At 31.8% G+C, this 23834-nt stretch overlaps 1 protein-coding gene across 2 annotated transcripts; it reads right to left on the reverse strand.

Moving 5' to 3' along the window:
* Positions 1-1180: 1180 nt before the first annotated feature.
* Positions 1181-20219, reverse strand: LOC143064228 (sodium/glucose cotransporter 4-like). 2 transcript variants are annotated; one of them, XM_076236893.1, is made up of 15 exons: positions 20046-20219; positions 18759-18830; positions 17786-17890; positions 17051-17110; positions 16359-16463; positions 15736-15841; positions 14093-14173; positions 13516-13721; positions 11177-11312; positions 7671-7778; positions 6655-6805; positions 5860-6028; positions 4288-4503; positions 3885-3972; positions 1181-1624 (listed from the first exon to the last, which is right to left on the reverse strand). In XM_076236893.1, the coding sequence occupies exons 1-15, from the start codon at positions 20130-20132 to the stop codon at positions 1407-1409; spliced, it is 1908 nt and encodes a 635-aa protein (XP_076093008.1). In that variant the 5' UTR covers positions 20133-20219; the 3' UTR covers positions 1181-1406. The 2 variants fall into 2 exon arrangements, with proteins under 2 accessions (XP_076093008.1, XP_076093009.1); XM_076236894.1 differs by lacking the exons at positions 18759-18830; positions 20046-20219 and adding an exon at positions 18182-18200.
* Positions 20220-23834: the final 3615 nt, after the last annotated feature.

Consider the following 23834-nt stretch of genomic DNA (forward strand, 5'->3'; position numbering starts at 1 on the left):
GGTGTATAAATCTCAAAACTAATTTATAAACGGAAATTTATGAAAATGAATCAATTCAAAATAAGCGAGACCATGGACGTCGGCAGGGTGAGTGTCTCCAAATACACACAGAGTCAAAATGTAACAATCAGGAATAAACTCAACCGATAAACCGATAAAAACACAAACTAATCGACTTAATCCTATATCTGAAGATCTAAGATAGCTAAACACATGTCATTTTGTAGTTGAGACACTATCGTGTCGGTCAAACAATTTCGGATTGTAACCAAAAAAACCTTAAGTTGTGTTGATTTTAGTTATTCTTTGAATAACTCTGTTGGAGCAGTTTCTGTGTAAAGAGCACACCTTTGATAATGAAGTCCATTTTAAAATATACTATCACATGGTTTAACTTCTCAACAAAATGTGCATGTTAGAAGTCAAAGATCTTCTCTGAAATTGTCTTTGGTAATATCTTAAATTCTTTTAGACCGGAATTGACACGTGGTATACTTAGATTTTGTGATTTGTATTTACCTAAAATACCGTGTTATATTTTGCTTATGAAGCTTGGATCCAGCTGTTCAGGCTTTACTTTTACTTTTTTTTGCGTGTTTGAAATAATATAGAAGTGATGATTTATTAAATTATTTTTTTTCAGTTTGTCTAGAATAATTGTCGGAGATGCCTTTCTTTTTATGAATTTGTTCATGTTTGTCTAGAATGATATGATGAGGCATTTATTCTTTTTTTATTCTTTCCGATATCTCTAGAATGATTTAGGAGTGGTTTTCTCATTTTTGATTCTTTCAGTTATGGCTGGAATTTTAAGGAGAAATTTTTCACTTATTGTGTTTCAGTATGTATGAGATAATAAAGGAGTTTTTTTTTGCTTTTAATCCTTTTGATGTCTTTTGAATGATACAAGAAAGACTTTTCTTGTGTGTGTGTTTTTTTTTTGTTGCCAGTATGCCTGGAATGATGTTAGAGTGGCTTTTTCTTGTTGATTTTTTTCTTGTGTGTCCAACTCGAAATACATTTGTATTATCATTTCTAATTTGCAGTATTAAAAAAAATTAAAGATTTCAGTTCAGTAGTTAGTCCTTTTTGAATTGAGATACTTGATAAAATTAACATAATGCATACATATATATTTAAATATAAAAATACTTTACTGATAATTGACAAAACTAGAGCCTTGTTGATAATAAGTCATTCAGTTTTTATTTTGTATACTTAAAACAATCAAGATATATCCTTATTTTTTATTTTAAATACGTATTTCTGAAAGGTAACTATTCACTGTGAAATGTAAAGAAAACATATTCCTTTTGATTCGTTTTACTTCAAATTTTACAGGACATATACTTTTTAAATATTGTCAACAGCAACAGAACAATGAAAATTAAACAAAGCAATACAATTTAGTGATAAAATCCGCAGAGAAATGCAATTATGGCAATCAGAAATACAGCAAGCAGGTTAAGAAATATTTTCCATAGTCTTTTCTCTTGTAGAAATGTTTTTCTATCAGCTACTTGTATTTCTTGGGTCAGATGAGAATCGATGCTCCCAAACAGGAATACCACGAAACGTGAACACAACCCTCCAGAATGACGTTGATCACTGCTGTAGCATTCTTCTGTGATAAATAAAAATTGTGTACAGTAAATCATTAATACGATAAAAGATATTCTCTCTGTCTGTCGTGCATTTATATTTATAATAAACAGAAATCACAAAAATAGAACCTGTTTCAATACCAAAAGGGCTGAAATGTGTAGTGTTTACCAAGGGATAGCTTGATGCTCTATGCGTTAAAAAACTATGACTTGTTATTGCAGAGGAAAGTAATAATAAGAAAATTGAAAGTACAGAAGAGAAGACGGATCTTAACTAGAAAACTATACCTTCTATGAAAAGGTTGTTTGCTATAATACAGTAACACAAATTTACTACACTAGATTGTGTTTTTTTTTTTTTTTTTTTTTTATCAGAAACACTTATTCTAAGAAGTTTGGACAGACAAATCCATTCAAAAAATTTAGAGTGAAATGACCAAAACAAACAGACGAATACTCTTTGGTAGTAAGTAATCTGAATATTACATAATTTATAACAGACAATGGCCAATCCTAATGCACCATTCAATTAACTCGAAAACTGAAGCTTTATCAATTGTAAAAGCATACTTTGTTATAATAGTGCATATGTTCGGCTTTGCTTTCATGTTGTTTGCGTATATTTTGAAAGAAACGGGACATGTGGGGAGGAAAAACGGGGAAGAATGAGGTTTAAGTTACCACACTAAAAAAAAAACAATCTATAAATCTGAAAATATTTAACGCTCACCTTTACAATGTTCACAGACTCGATATCAATATGTTTTAGACACGCAAACCAATATAATTAATTTATGTCTACATATACATAAAAGACTAAAAATACACGTCAGAGGTCATTATGTAACTAATTAAACCTTATGTAAGAATGCTGGGTTTTCAATGGTTGATAGCCAGTGTATTTTTCACCAATTTACTGTTATCAAATAAATATCGTTTACTTTTTAACGACGCCGGGGTATATGCAAAAAGGATATGCCTTTTTTACCCTCTCTGCCGTGGTATTTGCCAAAAAATACTCTTTCCGACTGGACGCTTGTAACGTCACGATCATCAATGCGTTTTTGAAAGTTTACATTCGGTGTTATTAAACAGATATAGCATGTTCTTGAGGGGTATTTGCGAAAAATACCAGTCTTGAGCATGAATTTCCCTCGACTTACCGCTCGAGAAATTTAACATTCTCTCGACTGGTATTTTTCGCAAATACCCCTCCATAACATGATATATCTGTTTAAGATTCATTATCACTGTTTGATTAAAAACAAACCAAAAATAAATCCAAAATACCAAAAGTTTAAAATAAAACAATTCACAATACATTTCATCCGTCGAGGTCACTTCTGAATACTACCGATATTCACTTGACTTGACAATATAAACATAATTAATAATAAAAATAGATGGAGAAGCAGATGGAATTGTTCATGTGCAAAGTTGCCAGTTCCATTTGATTTCATGTCATAGATATAAAATAAGTAAATTATCATTTTAACTGTAAATTCAAGATTTCTTGTAGGCCGACCAGTAAAAGAAAAGTATTTTTTTTAATTTTAATGATGGCTTCCTTTATTCACTTTTCAATGTTGTTTTTTTTTTCTTTTTTCAGTTAACTTGATTAGGGCATGAGTAATCCATCTTCAGCGGAGGGTGAAGCTAGGTTACAACAATACAGAATCAAAGGAAGTTAAATTTTTTACTTGCAAGCCAATAAAACATTTGCAATGTTGGTTTTTTTTTTGTTTTTTTTTAATATCTTATTTTGACGAAATTGAACCAAAAACAGACTGTTAAAACGAAATATTCTTTCAATATTCTGCTTTTATAAATTTTTGAAGAAAAAACCGTATTTCATTTTTATTCTTAATCGCAACTTATTTCAGTTTAAGACTTGTCTTCAATACCGATATTTACAATTTTTCGATATAAATTATATAAATTCATATTTCATTTTGATATCTTCTTTAACACATTGTAATCCAACGTCATACCAATGGTTATCATGATAATTATGTGCTTTCCTATTACATATTATATAGTCAGAGAAACAGCAGAAATAATTAAGCAAATATGAGGCCTCAATGACAAAAAACAGAGAAATATACATACCCCCTGGGTCATTAAGCAGATAATCTAACCTGTAAATGCTATGATTTTATTATTATAAAGGGTCCTCTGTTTATAAAACAATAACACGCTTTCAAGTTTATTAACCTGATAAAAGCAATAGTCCATGCAAACGTACGTACATACATCTGAAAAATAATGTCTTTTAAATACCTTTTATTGTGATATGGTCTCCACCAACTTTGTCTTTTCGATTGACTGTATACGGGTCATATCGAGTCCACCACGTCACACCTACTAACTAAAATTGATTTACTTATAGCTTTTATATTGCAATCATTTTTACTTTCTTAAAGACTTCTAAAAAAGATGATAATTTTGCGTTCGTTGAAAAGAACTACTAGTACTTTTTACATTTTTGATTTTCTAACATCTATCGTGACACATTGATTAATACATGTAGTTCATGACGAAATGAGACTATAAACCTATAACTTTATCACCTTTCATATGAATATAATTTATATGAATTTGAAACTCATAACTGTTTTATAAAAATAAAATGACATAGTAGAAAAAGACGATTTATTGAATTCTGTGTTAAATTTGTATCTACCTCAGCTTCGGTTCTTTTAGTGGTAAACATGCTGATAACGACTATTGCGACTGCAGTCAATACCAATTGTAGCGGAATGAAATACATGGAGTGCAACTTGTATAAAACCTCTGGTCGGGTTTCTTGTTCGCCACATGCTGGGGCAGGATAAACAAATTCTAGTATAAGCCGAGTGCCGCCAACTACATGCCCTATCAATAATCCCCAGAAAGATCCCTAAAATATAAAATTTACTATAAACAAGAATAATTTTCTATTTCTTACAATATTTAATACTAATTGATGTTTCAAAACTAAATGTAGAACATTTGAGTCACATATCACTTACATAAAGTAACTGTTCGTCCTATCCCGGCATGGTCGTGGCTTATTTCCTTTTGCAAAACGCAAGCAATTATGATGTAACACATTTCGGCCAAAGGGTTCATTATCTTTCTAATTTAAGTCCTATCATTTTGCACTGGTTAACTGTTTCGATCGGTTTTTGTATTTAACCCAGGTTTGTTTTTCTCAATCAAATGTATGACTTTTGAACACCGGTCTACTACTATTGCCTTTAATTCTATTTGATAATTAGGTGGGGTTTTTTTTGGCTCTTAATAATTTTCTTCTTTTTATGTCATATTTTTTCTGTCCTCCTTTGTTTTACGAATTCTATTGATATTAGATTGTTTTAGAGCTAAACATACAAAACGCTAGGGACAATAATAATAATAAAAAAAAAACTAGGGACAAAAAAACACAAAACTCAATAGTAATTCATATATATGAAAATAGCGGAATTAGAAAAATAATTTTTAATGCAACTTATCTAACATACGGCTAAATCATATACCATTCCAAAGCATATCTGTACTATCTGTTCTTCCCAAGTTTTCAATATTTTATACGATGCAATATCAGCAAATCGAGACCAAAGGCCATGTATGGATACATTTTTGGCAACATATTTACCGATGTTCAAATCCTATAAATCGAATCAGAATACCACAGGATATAACATAAAAAAATAACAATTCACCTGAACTAAAAAAAGAACTTTATGGATTCTCCCGCTATTCATGTATCATTTGTTATGAGAATCGACACTTAATCGATCTAAGAAGATTTCGTATAAAATCTGCTTCATATATAAGTACAAAGACTATAGTTATCAATGGTACCAGGATTATAATTTAGTACGCCAGACGCGAGTTTCGTCTTCATAAGTCTCATCAGTGACGATCAGATAAAAATAGTTATAAAGCCAAACAAGTGCAAAGTTGAAGAGCATTGATGACCCAAAATTCCAAAAGGTTGCGCCAAATATGGCTAAGGTAATCTATTCATGGGAAAAGAAAATCCTTAGTTTTACGAAAAATTCAAAGTTTTGTAAACAGGAAATTTATAAAAATGACCACATTATTGATATTCATGTCAGCACCGAAGTGTTGACTACTGGGCTGGTGATACTCTCGGGGACGAAACGTCCATCATCAGAGGCATTGACCCAGTGGTGTAAAAAGTTATCAAAGAATAGCGACTACATATAAATATATAGTATGATGATTCAAATACATATGATTAATGTACCGCTTCAGTTGTCCCTTTCCAGAAAATAGATGTTAGAAACAAAACCCCAAGTGGCGATCCTAGATATCCTTCCACAACTACCATGTAAGTAAACAGTTTTCCTCCTTGTGCTGTTTTAACCAATGGTATCCATAGAATGCTTAAGGTACACATCAGAACAATAAATAATCTGACAAAAAATGAAGCATAAATATAGATTAGATTTGGTCACGTATGTTGGCTCTATAACTTTGCAATATAATAAATTAATCATGCAAAAATTGACAAAAACAAAACTAAAATCCACTAGTGTGATTCAATCTTATTTCGCTGTCGTTGAATGTAATTGAACTCAAAATCAAACAATGACTCACATAAAAAAGAGACTAAAATAACATCACAAAATCATTGGATATGAAAGATGTCTTTAGACAAATTGCTAACTTGAGATATTTCAAATTTCTTGAAACTATCTTTAAAAATCCACATTTGCCACAAGATATCTCAAGTTACTGATGTTATTGTAATGTTTGATATTTAGTATTTATTTATTTGTGTATTTAGAAATGTCTCGTGTTAAAACTATATATACATTGCTTCAATGTATCCTCTTTTGCAGCTATCCTACTTTAAAATTGAATGATTAATCCAACAATTGGTGATCACTTTACTTCTTACAATACTTACAATTTTTCAACAGACGGATTATTACTTTCAAAGAGACTTAAGTTTGATAAAATGTTTTACACACAAACAACGTCCATATAAACTCTAATTATTAATTATAATACGTTTTCATTAGTCATTTTTATTTACCTTCCAACTATCAACAATTCCTTCTGGGTAGATTTTGTCCTTACCCTTCTCCAAATATCCATAGTAAACACTGTACTAGCACTATTGAATATAGATGTCAGGGAACTCATAATTGCTGACATCATAGCTGCTATCATGAAACCTCTTAATCCTTTAAATTAGAACTGTACATTTGGACATAACGTAAATAATACGGAAACTTCCAGACCGAATTGCCCTTGTTTTTATACATTTTTATCATATCTCGATTTATAGATAAGTAAGGAATATGAAATGAAAATAGTAAACCATTCGTTTGATGACTTTAAACTTTTGATTTTGCCATTTGATTACGGACCATCCGTTTTGAATTTTCCCTGGAATTCATTATTTTTGTGATTTTCCTTTTTTAAGAGAATGTACAGTGTAACTTTATAAACCTGGTACATTGTATCTTTAATAAATTATTTAAAACTCTATTTAAAAGCATATGTAGATATCCTCACTAAGTAACTGGATTTATGAGGTTATGTGTAATCTTCTACTTCTCGTATATTTATTCCAAACAAGGACAAATTTATAGTCCCTTTTTACGTACAAAAAGGATCATTAAATTCGTTCAGTTCAAAAAATGAGAACATGAAAAATAAATTGTAAATCTGGAATATTTATATATGAGAAAGTTAAGTAGAATGAAAACTGATTCCAGTTCAACTATGAACTACAGAAATCGAAATTATGTATAAGTGTACTGTTTACAAATTTTTGAATTTTTTGAAATACTAAGGCTTTTCTACCTCAGGCATAGATTACTTTAGCTGTATTTGGCAAAACTTTTAGGAATGTTGGTCCTCAATGCTCTTCAACTTAGTACTTTATTTGGCCTTTTTAACATTTTGGGTTCGAGCGTCACTGATGAGTCTTTTGTAGACGAAACGCGCGTCTGGCGTATATACTAAATTTAGTCCTGGTATCTATGATGAGTTTAATTATTACACACAAAATAAATTAGAATAAATTATAAAAAAGATTTTTACCGACAGGCATCAGCTCCATTACTAGTTTTGGATATGCAATATTAGAACATCCAGATGGATTATCGCACACTTTCATACATACGTCAGGGTCCACACAAGCAACTTCATCTGAATAGGATAAAACATAATATATATATTATTCTTAACTTATATCTGATTTTGTATTCTTAACAATAAGTCCATTGTTAATTGTCGGAGGCAACTACATTAAGAATCTCAGTGAAAATTCGTATTGTTTTGGTGTAATTACACAATAACTTAAACAATTCTATATTAATATTCTTGTAATTGTTATAAAATACATCACATAACACCATTACAAACTTAATCCCTATTTATATTCAACTGTGATGTTACTTTTTGTGGCGTCGTCGATAAATTCGTGTGACACTGTGACAGTTCCTCACTTTATTATGCTGTTGTTTTTTTTTGTGTACTGTCGTAAAGTAATTTTAGGTGTTCATTGTTTTTCTGTGGTTACATGTCGAAAAATACTATTATATTATTAATTTGTGTATTTGTTCAGAGTGTTTTTGCATTTATTTGTACTGTATTCCTGTCATGTAATGTTGCCATTTAGCACGAGGTTTGGCTAGCCATAAAACCTGATTCAACCACCCATTTTTTCTTAAAATGTCCTGTACAAGTCAGGAATATGGCAGTTGTTACAAATAATTCGTTCTTTGTTTACGTTAAACTATGTTATGTTCAAGACATTTTAAGTCCATTGTTTTTTTAATTGATTTTGATGACGCATATTTGTTGACAGAGGCGAAATGTCAGAAACAACCTTAAAACATTATTTTTCTATTCGTAAAATTACAATTGTTTGTACTGTTTGGCTATCTCGTACTAATATGGAAAGTTGTTTCTTCAAAAAATGTGGCACATCTTTTTCTGTTCCTAACTATGAGTACGTATTTTCTTTACAACCTTTTGTGAATGTGAATGTACAATTAAACCCCTATTCTAACCTAGTACAGTGGTAACAGCAAAACATAAGAACACATTGAATAACAGTTTGAAACGATTATACTTATTAGACCAGTACAAACCACAAAACAAATAACAAAAAGACAAAAGGTGCAAAGCACCCTTGTACGAGTATACTCGCATTTACTAAATTCAAATTCAAAGCAAATTTCAACTTGTAAGTAAACTGAGTTTTCTATGACAACTTACCAAAGCAGAACACAGATTAAGTGTAAAGAAGTCATTCACAGTATGATAAACGCATGACTTTGTACAATATTCAATTACTATCGACAAGATAGTGTTAATAACTGTAAAACCTTAATATTAAGTTATGCTTGAATTCGTAAAAATGGTCTGTACTAATAAAAACATTTCTCACGGATCTTTCTATAGTACTTTTATTGATAACACCGAAGAGTAGGTTAATTCAAACGGGGCCATTTAGTCTTCTCGGGTGTAAACTAAATTTACAGCTGTTTAAGCAATACCCTTACATAAATAGAATATCATATACATTATAACGTATATAACAAGGTGTCTAACGATACAGGCATAGTATCAATATCTGTGAAAAACCTTAAGGTTAAGGTTGGTGTAGTACAGAAGTTTATTGGAAGTTTAAACTCTTGGAACTTTGGGGCCATATAAACGTTTAAAAATATGCCGCACACCCCTATATTTTGACCCTATGAAAAAAATAGTAAGGCAAATGAACTTTCCATTCTAGGATATATTTTTTTTCGAAACTTCATAGTACAAGTTGTACAGTTTTAGTTGTAAAAGGAGTTCATATGATAAATTGCATTGTCGATATTTAAAGAAATGCAACCTATATAGACACTGGCATAACAAACGTGCAGTCAGGATTCTACTTCGTCAAAATGATCTCCCCATTACGCCAGTTTATTTTTACAATCGTAGAAATGGAAGCCGTTGTAGGGATGACGCGCTGCTAATTTTGCTCTTGAAAACCGATAAATTTAGCACCATTACGATCCTTATATGTCATATAGATATAGGAAGATGTGGTGTGAGTGCCAATGAGACAACTCTCCATCCAAATAACAATTTTAAAAAAGTAAACAATTATAGGTCGATGTACGGCCTTCAACACGGAGCCTTGGCTCACACCGAACAACAAGCTATAAAGGGCCCAAAAATTACTAGTGTAAAACCAGTCAAACGGGAAAACCAACGGTCTAACCTATATAAAATAAAAAAACGAGAAACGAGAAACACGTATAAATTACATAAACAAACGACAACTAGTTGTATTTTAAAAGACAAATGTATCTAGTAGCTAATGAGCATCGGTTAATGATCTTGTCTGCATTGATTTCACTTAAAACTATTGTCTGATCGGTGAAATTTTCGAAAATTCATAAACATTTAAAAAAAAATTAATTAAATATTTCGTTGAAGGGCAGACTAAAAAAATTTCGGTGGTTGAAGACTATAAACCCTATTTATCACACACAAAAATTCTTTTTTTTTCGAAGATATGCATTTTCATCATCCAACTTAAAAGACTGTCGTCAAGTATTTTTAGTAAAAATAGCTACTCTGTTTTTGTGATTCATTAGAAAGGTATTTCACTTTTAGAACTGTGATTTTTTTATGTTATAAAGTCAATCTGTAGCTTTGATATATAAAAATAATAGAATCTGAAGCGAGATGATGTATCAAATATTCTTGCTTTGTACGTTTTAAAGACAAAATATTCAACTCAAACACGCCCTAACATAAAAAGGTGCACTCGATTTTCTCTTTTTGATACAATTGTTACCCATTTTTGGGTATTTTTCTTGAGTCACATAATGGAATGGCAGACACGAAAATTACTAAACTAATAGATTGATATGTTCTCCGTCTGTGGTAATTTTAAAAAAAATCGAAGGTTATGCATTTTCTACATCCAACTTGATAGATACCCGTGTCGTCGACTTGATATCTAATTGTTCTGCTTGAGTATGTAATAGATAAATTGAAAACTTATGGAAATGGTGTTTTTAAAATAAAACGCTTCGTAATTGAGAAGAAAATTGTCATTTTATTTGTTTCTATTAACTTTTAATTTTTTTGTTAACAGTAAGCATTTATCGCCTTCTCTAACAAAGAGCTTCGGTTCTTTTGTTTTATTTCAATCGGGTTTCAGCCTGCTTGTTCAGAGTTACACTGTAAGAGAGAGCCCAATGGATAATTAACAATAGGAAATAAAAAAATCCGTCTTATGTCGTAAAAATTTGCATAAATGTCTCCGTGCGAAAGATTAGGAGACACATTACGGTCTATGTTAAGACTTTTTTCAATTTCCTTTTGGGTATTCTGTATATCTACCTAACTGATATATTTCTTATACAGTAATTAAAATTCTCTAAAACATGTTTTTGCTGTTACTTGTTACAGTATAGAGGATCTAAATTATAGGTAGATTAAAAAAACGACATATTCTATATGTATTATCTTTATACTTTGATACCATCATACTAGTAATAATTTTTGTTTTAATTTCAAAATATTTGTTTATTTACCTGGGTATAGAATTCTGCTGATCATTCCAGGAAACATCAGTAAGAATAACGGCAAAAGTTTCAAGTATCCCGCTACAAGTGATCCTCCCTTTGCATGTGAACAACTTTTGGCAGCTAATGATCGCTGGACTATAACCTTCAGGTAAATAAATACTTTTTTTATAAACGAACATTTTTTATTTATTTTTCTGAAACTGGGTTAGAGTTTTTGATTTCTTACTTATGAGTAATGCTTTTCCTTATAAATAAATTCATCACAGATACAAGGATTAAAATTTTGTATTTTCGCCAGACGCGCATTTCGTCGACAAAAGACTTATTAGACGCTGGAATAAAATAAAGAACGAAGTTGAACAGTATTGAGGACTGAAGATTTCCTAGTGGTTTCGAAAAATACAGCTAAGGTATTCTATTCCTAAGGTAGAAAAAAAATTCAAAGTTTTGTAAACAGATAATTTATAAGTATGACCATATCCATGACAGTTCATGTCAACACATAAGTGCTGACTACTGGGCTGGTGATACCGTTGGTGAATATAAACTCCAACAGTAGTGGTGTCGAGCAGTGGTTGTAAATAAATCAATCACAGATATCAGGATTGAAATTTTGTTTTTGCGCCCGACGAAAAATGCGTGTTCTAAATAAAAGACCGACGAGCATTTATACATATGTAGGACTCTAAAGTGCGATGGTACTCTAAAGTGCGATAGTCACGCTAAAGTGCGATGGTCTACGCTAAAATACGATGGTGTCTCACGCTAAAGTGTGATGGTTGTTTGTTCGCTAAAGTACGATGGTATATCACGCTAAGCTAAAGTGCGATGGAACAAAAAGTTAAGATTAGAGGGATCAAAACATCGAGGTTTAAACATAGTTTTTGTTTTTGCAAAAGCTAGTATGCTAAGGTATAACATATGTGATAGGCTTCATAATTTACCGATAGGCTAAAGTGATTGTTTCTAAATTAAAGTCATAAGAAACCTCAAATTAAAAAAAAATATGCATATGTTTTTTTTATAAATAAATGGATAGTTTTCATTTTACAACTTATGTACATATACTTTTTTCTGAGGAAAATTCTTTAATTTGTCCACATTTAGAAGCAGTTTACTTAGTTTTGATTGCTTGCTTCCAGGAAGCAATTCGCCGACATATTTTCCGTATGCATAGTGACCTGAGCGTAACCCTCCTCGTAAAAATCCGGTGGTCGCAATACGCATGGATCTGTCATTAAAATAAACAATTATGTGATTGTACATGTTAAACATGTGCTCAATACCCATGTTTTTTGTTATTTGTTTACTATAAAGTGACAATCGTTAAACTTCGGCTTCAAAACACGGCATTTAATGAGCAGCCATATTTGTTAAATCATAACAGACAGAGAGAGAAAAAAAATTGACGATTATACGATATATTTGCGTAAAAAATTATAAAATCGTGCACAGAGGACTAAGTTTATGATATATACATGCATTGGTTCATGAATTAGATAAACATTATTTTTCACCACTCTCTCGTTTCATATGACTTTAAAAAGACTGACCAAAGTACGAAACAATTGCTGAAAAGGTAATTTATGTGTCGCAAAATATTATATTTTATGTAAAATGAAGCGTATTGAATATTTGGATAATTGGTGTAGATTGCCGTTACACTAATGGGAACACGTCCTCTTACAATCGTCCGTTTTACATTACAGATACAAAATTCGATTATTGTCGGAATATGTAACATTTATTTGTTTAATTTAAATGAGAGGGAAAAGCGATGTTTGCCGAGCTTAATGTTCTCCGTTTTTTGTAGCGACTATACACCCATGTTATATTTTCCTGCAATGTACAAACTAGACATTTGGATGAAAACTTGAAGTTCTTATGAATCAAATATTTGTTAGTTGTCTTCCGGCGTGTTCATTTTTAGTTTGTATAAACGACTGTTAACGTCATAATCCATGTGCGTTTCTTACGTCTATACTTTCGCAGAACATCGGACTTTAGCATATGGAGGAACCGCACTTTAGCGTAGACCATCGCACTTTAGCGTGACCATCGTACTTTAGCGTCCCCATCGCACTTTAGAGTCCTACATATATATATCTTCATTTTATAGTAAGCATACATGAGAATGTAAAATTATATTAGTTTAGTTTATCTAAGTTTTTTCTCTTATTTTTTGGTTTAAAAAATCACTCCTAATTTTTTTTTATTTATAGTTGGAATTTTGGCCTTATACAGTAATGTTTTTGTTGTTCTTAAATGTTTACAGAAAATATTATTTTTTATGTTTCAAACCCAAATGAAAAAGTAATATCATAATCAAATTAACTAATACACACTTGATCACAACACCAGTACCATAAACAACCAACGGATGCCTGAAACACAAGTCCTGGCCAAGGGTTTTCCTGTCCCGCAGCATCGAGAAAGATATGGAACGCATCTTTCCGTGGTAACCCACAAGTCGTGTTCAAATCACGAGTGAATGGAAGTGCTTCCATGTATTTCTCTTTCATTGCATTATAACCTCCAACATGAGTAAAACCTAAAAACAGGAAAATTAATTAAACATGATTTAAAATGTACTAAGTTTTATATTTACATATGCTATCATTTATAAATAGTTTTTTGCATACATCAAGCATACTCTTGAATCGATATGTATATACAATTGCTCTTTATGTAAAAGAATAGAAAACTGAATAAAAATGTATATAACAGTTTTATTAAACTATCTTAGATACTCTAGAGAGCAAAAGATGAATAAGGTTGAATTGAAATTATAAGGCAAAAATATATGAATTGTAATTAGACTTTTATAGTAAGGACGGAAGGCGGGTATTGATATCTATCACAGCAGTTATCATCTTACATAACTATCTAATGGATATTTTTAGTCTGATAACTCTCACTTACTTATTCCCATAACTATGATGGCTCCAATAGTCATGATTGATGTTTGTAGTGTATCTGTATACATAACTGCTGTAAGTCCACCTGCACATGATACAAAAGTACATTATTGCATTAATAGGAGAGAGCAGGGTTTGGCTTTCATATAAATTGCTGTTCAATGCGTTATTTTATCTAGAAATCACTGGCTCAGTAAGCCATTGCTCTATCAACTGGGCTAAAGCGGTTATCCACTAGCACAGCTATTTGCCGACTTGTTTCTTTATTATTATGAGGCTGACTTCATACAGGAACTTCTTAGGAAGAAAGATAAGAAGTTAGCAATATCCTTTAACTTTACTTTCCGCTATATAGATGAAGTTCTTTCACTAAATAATACAAAATTTGGTGACTATGTTGGACGCATCTATCCCATCGAACTAGAAATAAAGGATACAATAGATACAGTTAAGTCGGCCTCATATCTTGACTTACATCTAGAAATTGACAATGAGGGTCGGTTGAAAACAAAACTTTACGACAAAAGAGATGATTTCAGCTTTCCAATTGTTAACTTTCCATTTCTAAGTATCCACATTCCAGCAGCACCTACATACAGGGTATATATCTCCCAATTGATATGATATTCCCGTGTTTTCATTTCTTATCATGATTTTCTTGATAGAGGGTTGCTGCTCACAAGGAATCTATTAAACTAAGAGTTCCAAATGGTGAAGTTGAAATCATCTCGTTAATTTTACGAACGCCATCACGAGTTGGTTGACCGTTATGGAATAACCGTTTCACAAATTATATCGGATATGTTCCTTACGTCGTAACTACAATCCCTTTCCCGTTCATGAATGTGACCTACCGAATTAGACTATTTGACGGGTTTGTTATAACATAAGCAACACGACGGGTGCCACATGTGGAGCTGGATCTGCTTACCTTACCAGAGCACCTGAGATCACCCCTAGTTTTTGGTGGGGTTAGTGTTGCTTATTCTTTAGTTTTCTGTGTTGTGTCACGTGTTATACTGTTTGTCTGTTCGTCTTTTTTTCATTTTTAGGCAGGCATTGTCAGTTTATTTTCGATTTATGGGTTTGACTGTCCCTCTAGAATCTTTTGTCCCTCTTTTTTCTAGATTAGAGGAAACACCGCTACACATGCATGTTTGAATGTGTATTTGTTCAACAGTAAACTCACAATTGTTAAATAGATTCAACTCATTTAGTTGAATTTATATTGCCGACCATTCGTTGAATTGTATTAGATTATTATGTGGAAATGATCTTCACCTAAGCCGGCATGTACAACAGAGGAATAAACAGGGGCGTATTATATACAAAATGACTGATTGCGTGTAAATATGTTATTAGGTAATTATAAAAACATAATCATGTGTTTAATTTGTTTTTTTACATTACATTCAATTACATAATATTACAAACTTATTGAGGTAAAAAAAAAACAACGTGTTACATGCAATATTAGGCGAAGAGATTGTCTGCGCATGCTGTAAAATTATTATTGCAACTAACTCCTAGAGAACTGTAAGTTGGGATTTTTATGAAATTGATTACAAAAATACAAACAGTTGTCCTCAAATATATATTAAATTATTAGTAATTTTACAATGACATGTTATCCTATAGTTTATATACCTAAAACTGTGTACAGTCCGGTAATAAATAACAATATAGCAATCGATATATACATGTCCCATCCTAAAGCCATCTGTATGAACAGGGATCCGGCAAAAATACTGACCTAAAAATGAAATGTACAATAATATTTGTCTTTAAATTTTCATATACATGTGTAATAATTCATTTATTTTTCTTGCTATAAAATGAATTTAATGTTCTCACTGCGACTGGATCCTAGACTAGACTATTCAGGGGCGGATGCAGGAATTTTCGAAAGGGGGGGTGCTAACCCAGGGCAAAGGGGGGGTGCAAAACATATGTCCCGATACAAATGCATTGATCGGCAAAAATAAAGGGGGGGTGCGCACCCCCGGAACCCCCCCCCCCCCCCCCCCCGGATCCGCCACTGCTATTTCAATCGAAAGGTCGATGTCTGGACTTTTAACAACTGTCGAAAACTTTAATTCTTTGTGTAAAATAAAATACATTTATGTATTATACATTAAATGATTGACTCATTTTATTTTTGAATTGATATAAAAAAAATACATCCAACATATCAATGCATTTATATGTATTATTGTATTATTGTATGAATATGTCTAGTAACTTTGTATCTCACTTTTAAACACACTTACGGCAAGTTTAGTTAGAATATACAAAATGAGAGATAAAACACTAAGGTATGTCCGCATCCTTTGTCCCCCATGGCGTTTCTGTATGTACTCCGGTAGAGTATACACCTTTAATAACAAAAACAGTGACTATAGATTAACTTTACACAGAGAAATTCACATAAATATTACTTAAAAAAACAAGAGAAAAATGATATATGACAACCATTAAAATGTGCTTTGTATGTGCTTTTTAATAGCTATTTAAAATTCTCCTGGTAAAGTTGAAGTAATTCCTTCGACGAAATTTCGACAGTCGCCGACATGAACTGGTTCTCTTTCATGAAGTATCTGTCACAAATGACCACGGCTAAATTGTGGTATACCTGATTTTTCTTCACTTTGTTACTTATCATGAGCAATAAGAAGAAAGCCACGCGTAAAGCAGGATCTGTATAACCTTTGCAGTATATGAGGTGACTTCTATATTTTCGGAGGGATAAGTTTGCCCTATAGTATGTTGTCTACCTAGTGTTATATTAGGATGGTGTTTTGTCTCTAAGTTGTTTTTAATCCTAAAACGTCGTGAAATTATAAAAAAAAGTTGACTCCTTTAGAATCTTGTAATTTAAACCAGTTGACGTCTTTGAAATCTTGGGTTTTTTTTTAAACCTTGAACTTTTACACAAACATTTGACATATTTCATACAACCTACCCCAGCTGAAACGTAAACTGGTATAAATATCCATCCTAACGCCAAGATAAGAAAAATCACCTAAAAGATGGTAAAACAATTTATACTATTTTAATAAAATAAGAAAATGCTTTAATATAGGTTAGATCTACTTCGTTGTGTGGTTGTTGTTTGTTCATCATATTTGTTTTTCGTTTACTGTCTTGTGTTCTTTTTGTGTGCTGTAACACCACTGTCCCAGGTTTGTGGAAGATTTTGCGCCATCTAAATAGTTTAACCCCGCCAAATTCTGTATGTGATTGTCCCAATTCTAGAGCCTGTATTTCAGTGGTTGTCGTTTGTTGCTGTGTAACATATTTGTTTTTCAATCATCATTTTGTACATAAATCAGGCCATTAGTGTTTTCTGTTTAATTATTTTACATTTGTCATTTCGGAACCTTTTATATTTGACATACGTGGTGTGGATTTGCTAATTGCTGAAGGCCATACGGTGACAAACAGTTGTTTAATTTCTGGATCATTTGGTATCTTGTTGATTATAAATGTGTCTCATTGGCAATCATACGACACCTTCTTATGTTTATATTCATGTTCTTTTATAGGTGACATCAAAATATTGAGATATGTTCTGTTGTGACTTAGTTGTATTTTTTGTTAAACATTCAAAAGCTAATTGATTTAATTTTGCCTTTATACATATGTTAAACACGGTACAATAAATGCAAATCATGAATGACAAACAAATTTTACTTACAAACCATTCAAACAGAACCAAAGAAATACCAGATGCCGCTCCAGCCCCTGCTAATCCAACAAAATGTTCACTTCCAATGTTACTCGAAAAAAGTGAGGCACCGACCTGAAAAAAAGGTTAATGACACAAAAATGAATTCAGTATATCTGATACGAAAGAAGTGGGTCATTTTCCATGAATGTAATATCACAAGTTCACATAAATTAATATTTCAGTTGAAAATAATAGAAATTGCATGACTTACACGTTGACAAAGCATGATTTGCATACATCAAACATGTACTTTCCAAAGTCTTTTTTCTGTTACAATTTTGGCCAAAAACATCAGTAAAATGACGAAATCTGTAATAATTTAACTGGTCATTGAACACATCAGAATAATAGTGTACGTCTTACTATATTTTGCCTCGTTTTTTTTTTACTTTCGTGTGACTGTCTACAACAAAGATTAAAGCTCTGTTTCTTTGCTTTCGATTTGGTACTGCATTTGAAAGGTTTTTATGTTATTGATTTAAAAAATACCATTTAAGCTAATTTAGTGACAAAGTTATATATGAACAATTCGACAGGTTTACTTTGTTATCACATAAATACATGATGTATTACCATGATTTTTATATAACCATCCCTAAGTGTAAATAAGTATATGCGATCTAATATTACCGTTGGTCTGTATGTTTAATATATCAAAATAATATGTACTACAAATTCGATATGATAAACTATAAAGTCTAGACATAATGTGCATATCTAGGACAATCAAATTATAAAAAAAAAAAATACAATTGTGGCCTTCGGATGTTTTATGCTATTTGGTCTGCTTGTTGTCTCTTTTACACAATCCCTATGTTCATTCTTAATTTTATTCAAACTTAAAAGACAAATTAGGTTAAATACTTGACGACTTTTTGCTTTCAATGTGTGGTGCGATGCTCTACAGTGCGTAACGTCACTATCTACAGATTGAACATACCGCAAACCATGGCATAGAACGACCAGCCAAAAAGTAATTTTTCACATTGCCTCTGTTTGGTCGACATAAAGTCTGAAAAATTTCTATACAATTAACATCAAAATAAAAAAATGTGTTTCCTAACTTCTCGATATGACAAATAAACATATACAATCTACTTACATTCCCCTTCTACAAGTTTTAAGTTAACTATACGTGAAGGACAGTTTTTGTCTGTACAAGTAGGACGAAGAAGATAAACAGCAAAAAACATTACATGGTCAAGAGAGCCTGATTTTGTACATTAAGTATTATTTATGTTCCTGTCCCAAGTAGCCTATTATAATTCAGTGGTCGTCGTTTGATGCTGTCTTATATATATTTTTCGTTTATGTTTGTCTTGAATTAGGCCGTTGTTGGTTTTTTTTTCGTTTGAATTGTTCGGGCTTTTTTATCTGTATTTATATTGTATGTTTCTCTCTAAACTTGTATTTAGTTTTTAGAGAATACAGTATCTATCTATCTATCTATCTATCTATCTATCTATCTATCTTTATAGCTCACTATATGGTATGTGTTTCGCTCATTGTTGAAGGCTGTACATATTAGCTGTAACGACATCATAAGCAGTGTTCAGTGAGAGGTAAAATATAACTATCGGAAGGAAATAGATCCAGAAGTGTAAACATATACAATATTAGATAAATGTCAGAAAAATATGAACATTTTCGTATTAGCTTAAAAACTCTTCAACAGTTTTTTGCCGAATACAAAAAAAAAAAACCGATATTTTTCTGATATTGCCCTTCTATTGTTTTTATACTGCAGCTTAAAGTGCTACAATAAAATTATATGAATATGTCATCACAAAAATAAAGCGTATTTTCCATCCCTAAGCGAACCCCAAACTTCGAAGAAAAGTGACGAGACACGAAACCGACTTAACACGATGCATCACTTTGTTACTATATTAGGTAGATAAAGACAACATGATGTGTTAAAGATGCAATATAAAAGTTGATAGTAAATGTGTTAAACTGTAAAGTATTGTCATAAGTCAATGTTGTTATCGAAAAAAAAACTTTCTTTCTTAACAATTTGAAAAGTAAAGTGTTTTCTAATGTCCAATACGTGTGATTCATTAACAAAAACTACACTATAACATTTTTGTAAAGATTTGAAGTTATTTACAGTAAATATTTCCGAAGTTCACCTACATGCGTAACGTTATATTTTCATATGGAATATCCTTAAAGTAATATAATTCCTAAGTGCTATATATAAACGAAAAATTTAATAAAAACTTACCCATAATCCAACACCTAAAACAGATATAAAATATAAAATGACTACCAGAATATCTGCCCAGTGATTTAATCCTTTCGTGTATGCCATTTCACTGGTATGCTAAATGTAGTACTATGAAAATAGTTTCACTGCATAATTAAGAAACGTTATCTAGTTCAAGTAAACACATTATCTAAATGTAATTTATTTCCATATGAAATACCGAATATAAATGCAAATATTATCAAATATAACAGCATGTACACTTACTACAAGATAAACAATGTTGACATTTTAATTCGACTAAATTAGGTTTGAAATTATTCCCGATAATTGTCAAACTTAATTGTCAGTAATCTATCGGTATAAACATATATTCGGGGCCATTTATGGTTGACTATGCGGTATGACTTTGTTCATTTTTGTAGGCCGTACGGTGACCTGTAGTTTTTAATTTCTATGTCATTTGGTATCTTGTGAATAGTTATCACATTATCATACCATATCTTCTTTTTATATAATATCTATATTAGATTTTTATTATTATTTTATTCTCAAAGACTTTAAGTTGTTGAGACTTCAATATTAACACTACTTTAAAGCCTAGTTTTTGACTTACCGAATTAGACTATTTACCGGATTTGTTATAACATATACAACACGACGGGTGCCACATGTGGAACAGGATCTGCTTACCCTTCCGGAGCACCTGAGATCACCCCTAGTTTTGGTCGGGTTCGTGTTGCTTATTCTGCTTGTTTTGTCATGTGTACTATTATTTGTCTGTTTGTCTTTTTCATTTTTATCCATGGCGTTGTCAGTTTATTTTCGATTATAAGTTTGACTGTCCCTCTGGTATCTTTCGTCATTCTTTTGTCGATTGGTCGAGATCATTGGGCAAGTGCATGCACTATCATCGTTGTATCTCATCAGCTTTGTATCTCAGCAGCTTGGAATTTCGATGTGGAAATGGTTCTACAATTTGAAGGTTACAATCTTTTAAGGAGCCTGTGTCGCTCACCTGATATTTTTATTTACAATTGATGCATGAAATAATGCAATCATTATACTTTTGCTTTAGTTTCAGAGATATAAGTAAAAAAAACTGCGTTTTCAACTTTGTTTTATTTTTAGCCGTGTCTGCCATGTTGGTTGGCAGGCAGGGTCATCGGACACAATTTAAAACTTAATACCCTAATGCGGATTGTGGCAAAATTTGGTTAAATTTGATTCCGTTGTTTCTTGAGAACACTTTTATAAAAGATTACAAAAATTTACAAAAATATTGTTAATTAGACTTTTAAAGGGTAATAACTTCTTATCGGGTCAATTGACCATTTTGGTCATATTAACTTAATTGTAGATCTTTCTTTGCTGAACATTATGGCTGTGTACAGTTTAGCTCTATCTATAATAGTATTCCAGATTATAACCAAAACATGCCAAATTTCATTAAAATTACTATTTCAGGGGCAGCAACCCAAGTCTTGTCTGATTCATCTGAAAATTTAAGGACTGATTTATAATAACCAGATTAAAAGTTTTCCCTGTTGTCAAATTTGCTCTAAAAACTTTAGTTTCAGAAATATAAGCTAAAAACTGCATTTTACCCGTATGTTCTGTTTCTAGACATGTCTGCAATGTCGTTTGGCAAGCGGGGTCATCGGACACATTTTGTTAACTTAATACCCAAATAATGATTGTGACCAAGTTTGGTTGAATTTGTATCAGTAGTTTCAGTGGAGAAGATTTTTGGAAGATTACAAAAATTTGTTAATAATTTACTATAAAGGACAATAACTCCTGAAGGAGTCAATTGATCATTTTGGTCATATTGACCTATTTGTAGATCTCACTTTTCAAAACATTATTGCTGTTTACAGTGTATCTCAATCTATATAAATATTCAAGATAATAATCCAATACTGCAAGATTTCCTTAAAATTACAAATACAGGGGCAGCAACCTAACAACAGATTGTTCGATTTGTGTGAAAATTTCAGGGCAGATAGATCTTGACCTCATAAGCAACAGTGATATTTGCTCTAAATGCTTTGTTTTGGAGATATAAGCCAAAATCTACATTTTACCCCTATGATCTATTTTTAGCCATGGCGACCATCTTGGTTAACTAGTTTGCCTGGTCGTCGGACAGATTTTACAACGAGATACCCCAATGATGAGCGTGGCCAAGTTTGGTTAAATTTGGCCCCGTAGTTTCAGAGGAGAAGATTTTTGAAAACGTTAACGGAGGACGGTGACGACGGATGACGACGGACGCATAGTGATGAGAAAAGCTCACTTTGCCCATTAGATCAGGTGAGCTTAAAAGGAGAGAGAGACAGATATAGATGATCATTGCATAAAGCTTACTATGCACTGTTGATTTGCTGAAGTTCTTGAGCACCGTACAGTGACCTGTATTTGCTATCTTCATTCGGTCTCTGGTGGAAAATTGTCTCATTGGCAATTATACCACATTTTTTGTTGTCTTGCCTGCAACTGTTACTTTCCGGCAACGTCTGCTTCACTTTTTGCATAAAGCTTTCTTTTCAAAAGTTTGAAGACATGGATGACTCAAAGGAGTTGCCTGTTGTTACATAGTTTCAATCTGTTGTACGTCAATTGTCCTTGATCTTGTTTTCATTGTTTAGAGACAGTTTAAAATAAAATATATTTTTTTTTGTCATATGAAACCCCGCCACATTTTGTCTGTATGTGCTTGTAAAGTAAGAAGCCTGTAATTCAGTGGTTGTTGTCTGTGCGTTACAGATTTTTCTTTCATTTTTTGTTACATTAATTAAGGCTGTTAGTTTTCTTGTTTGATTTGCTCCTTCTATCCAAAAAAAAAAAACCCAACCCAAAACACTAATTGAAAATGCAAAAACAGGAACATTAGAAATGTTTAGTTTTGAAAACTGATGCAATAGCTGAACATTTACGACATTTCAAAACTGTGTCATCACAATAAGCAACATAAAACGGAATTTTGGTGGTGGTTTTATATCAGGTGTTCCAATACGGTAACTAAATTATTGAAAGAACTGTACATGATAATGTTTTATTTTACGAAATGATACATTACACTTGTCTTGTAAAGAAAGCTTATATACAGAAGTTGTGTGTGCACTATTACCGAAAGTACCCTGTATAATGATACTATTGAAACAGTTTGTTCGAATAACTGTCATTCTTCGGAATATAAAACTTTGAATTGTTAGGAAAACTAAGGATTTTCTTATCCCAGAAATAAATGATTTTAGCCGTATTTGGCACAACTTTTTGGAAGTTTGGGTCCTCGATGCTCTTCAACTTTGTACTTGTTTAGCTATTTAACTATTTTGATCTGAGCGTCTCTAATGAGTCTTATGTAGACGAAACGCGCGTCTGGCGTATTAAATTATAATCCTTGTACCTTTGATAACTATTTACAAACTAAATAAAATGACGACCCCACCAGTCAAGATAGATATAAGAAATAATGATAAAACTCCCTGTTATAGCATTCGATTTATTTAACTTTGTGACCATATAATTTTTTTTAACTTGTTGTATGTTGGTCCCCTTGTAATGTCTACAATGCTACCTATTAAAGTTTTTACAAAGTTACATAGCAATAGAAAGTTCAATATTTTTTCTTTCTTATCTAACATGGTTGAAATTTCATTTAAACATGTTTTAAAAAGTTAATTCAATCAAAATTATGTCAATTGTTTTACATTCTAATTGCAGGGCCTTCTTTAGCTGACTATGCGGTATGGGCTTTGCTCATTGTTGAAAGTCGTACGGTGACCTATAGTTGTTCATTTC

This window comes from Mytilus galloprovincialis, chromosome 2 (assembly GCF_965363235.1).
Source record: "Mytilus galloprovincialis chromosome 2, xbMytGall1.hap1.1, whole genome shotgun sequence".
NCBI lineage: Eukaryota > Metazoa > Mollusca > Bivalvia > Mytilida > Mytilidae > Mytilus > Mytilus galloprovincialis.

Bases quoted from the DNA above. Each gene is read 5' to 3' on its own strand.
- LOC143064228 (XM_076236893.1), bottom strand. From the start codon at position 20,132: ATGGCATACACGAAAGGATTAAATCACTGGGCAGATATTCTGGTAGTC. The intron at 17,891-18,758 runs GTATGTTCAATC...CCTTTTTTTCAG, and splicing joins GTTCTATGCCATGGTTTGCG to GTCGGTGCCTCACTTTTTTC. The intron at 6,029-6,654 runs GTAAATAAAAAT...ATTTTTTGTCAG, and splicing joins GAATTGTTGATAGTTGGAAG to ATTATTTATTGTTCTGATGT.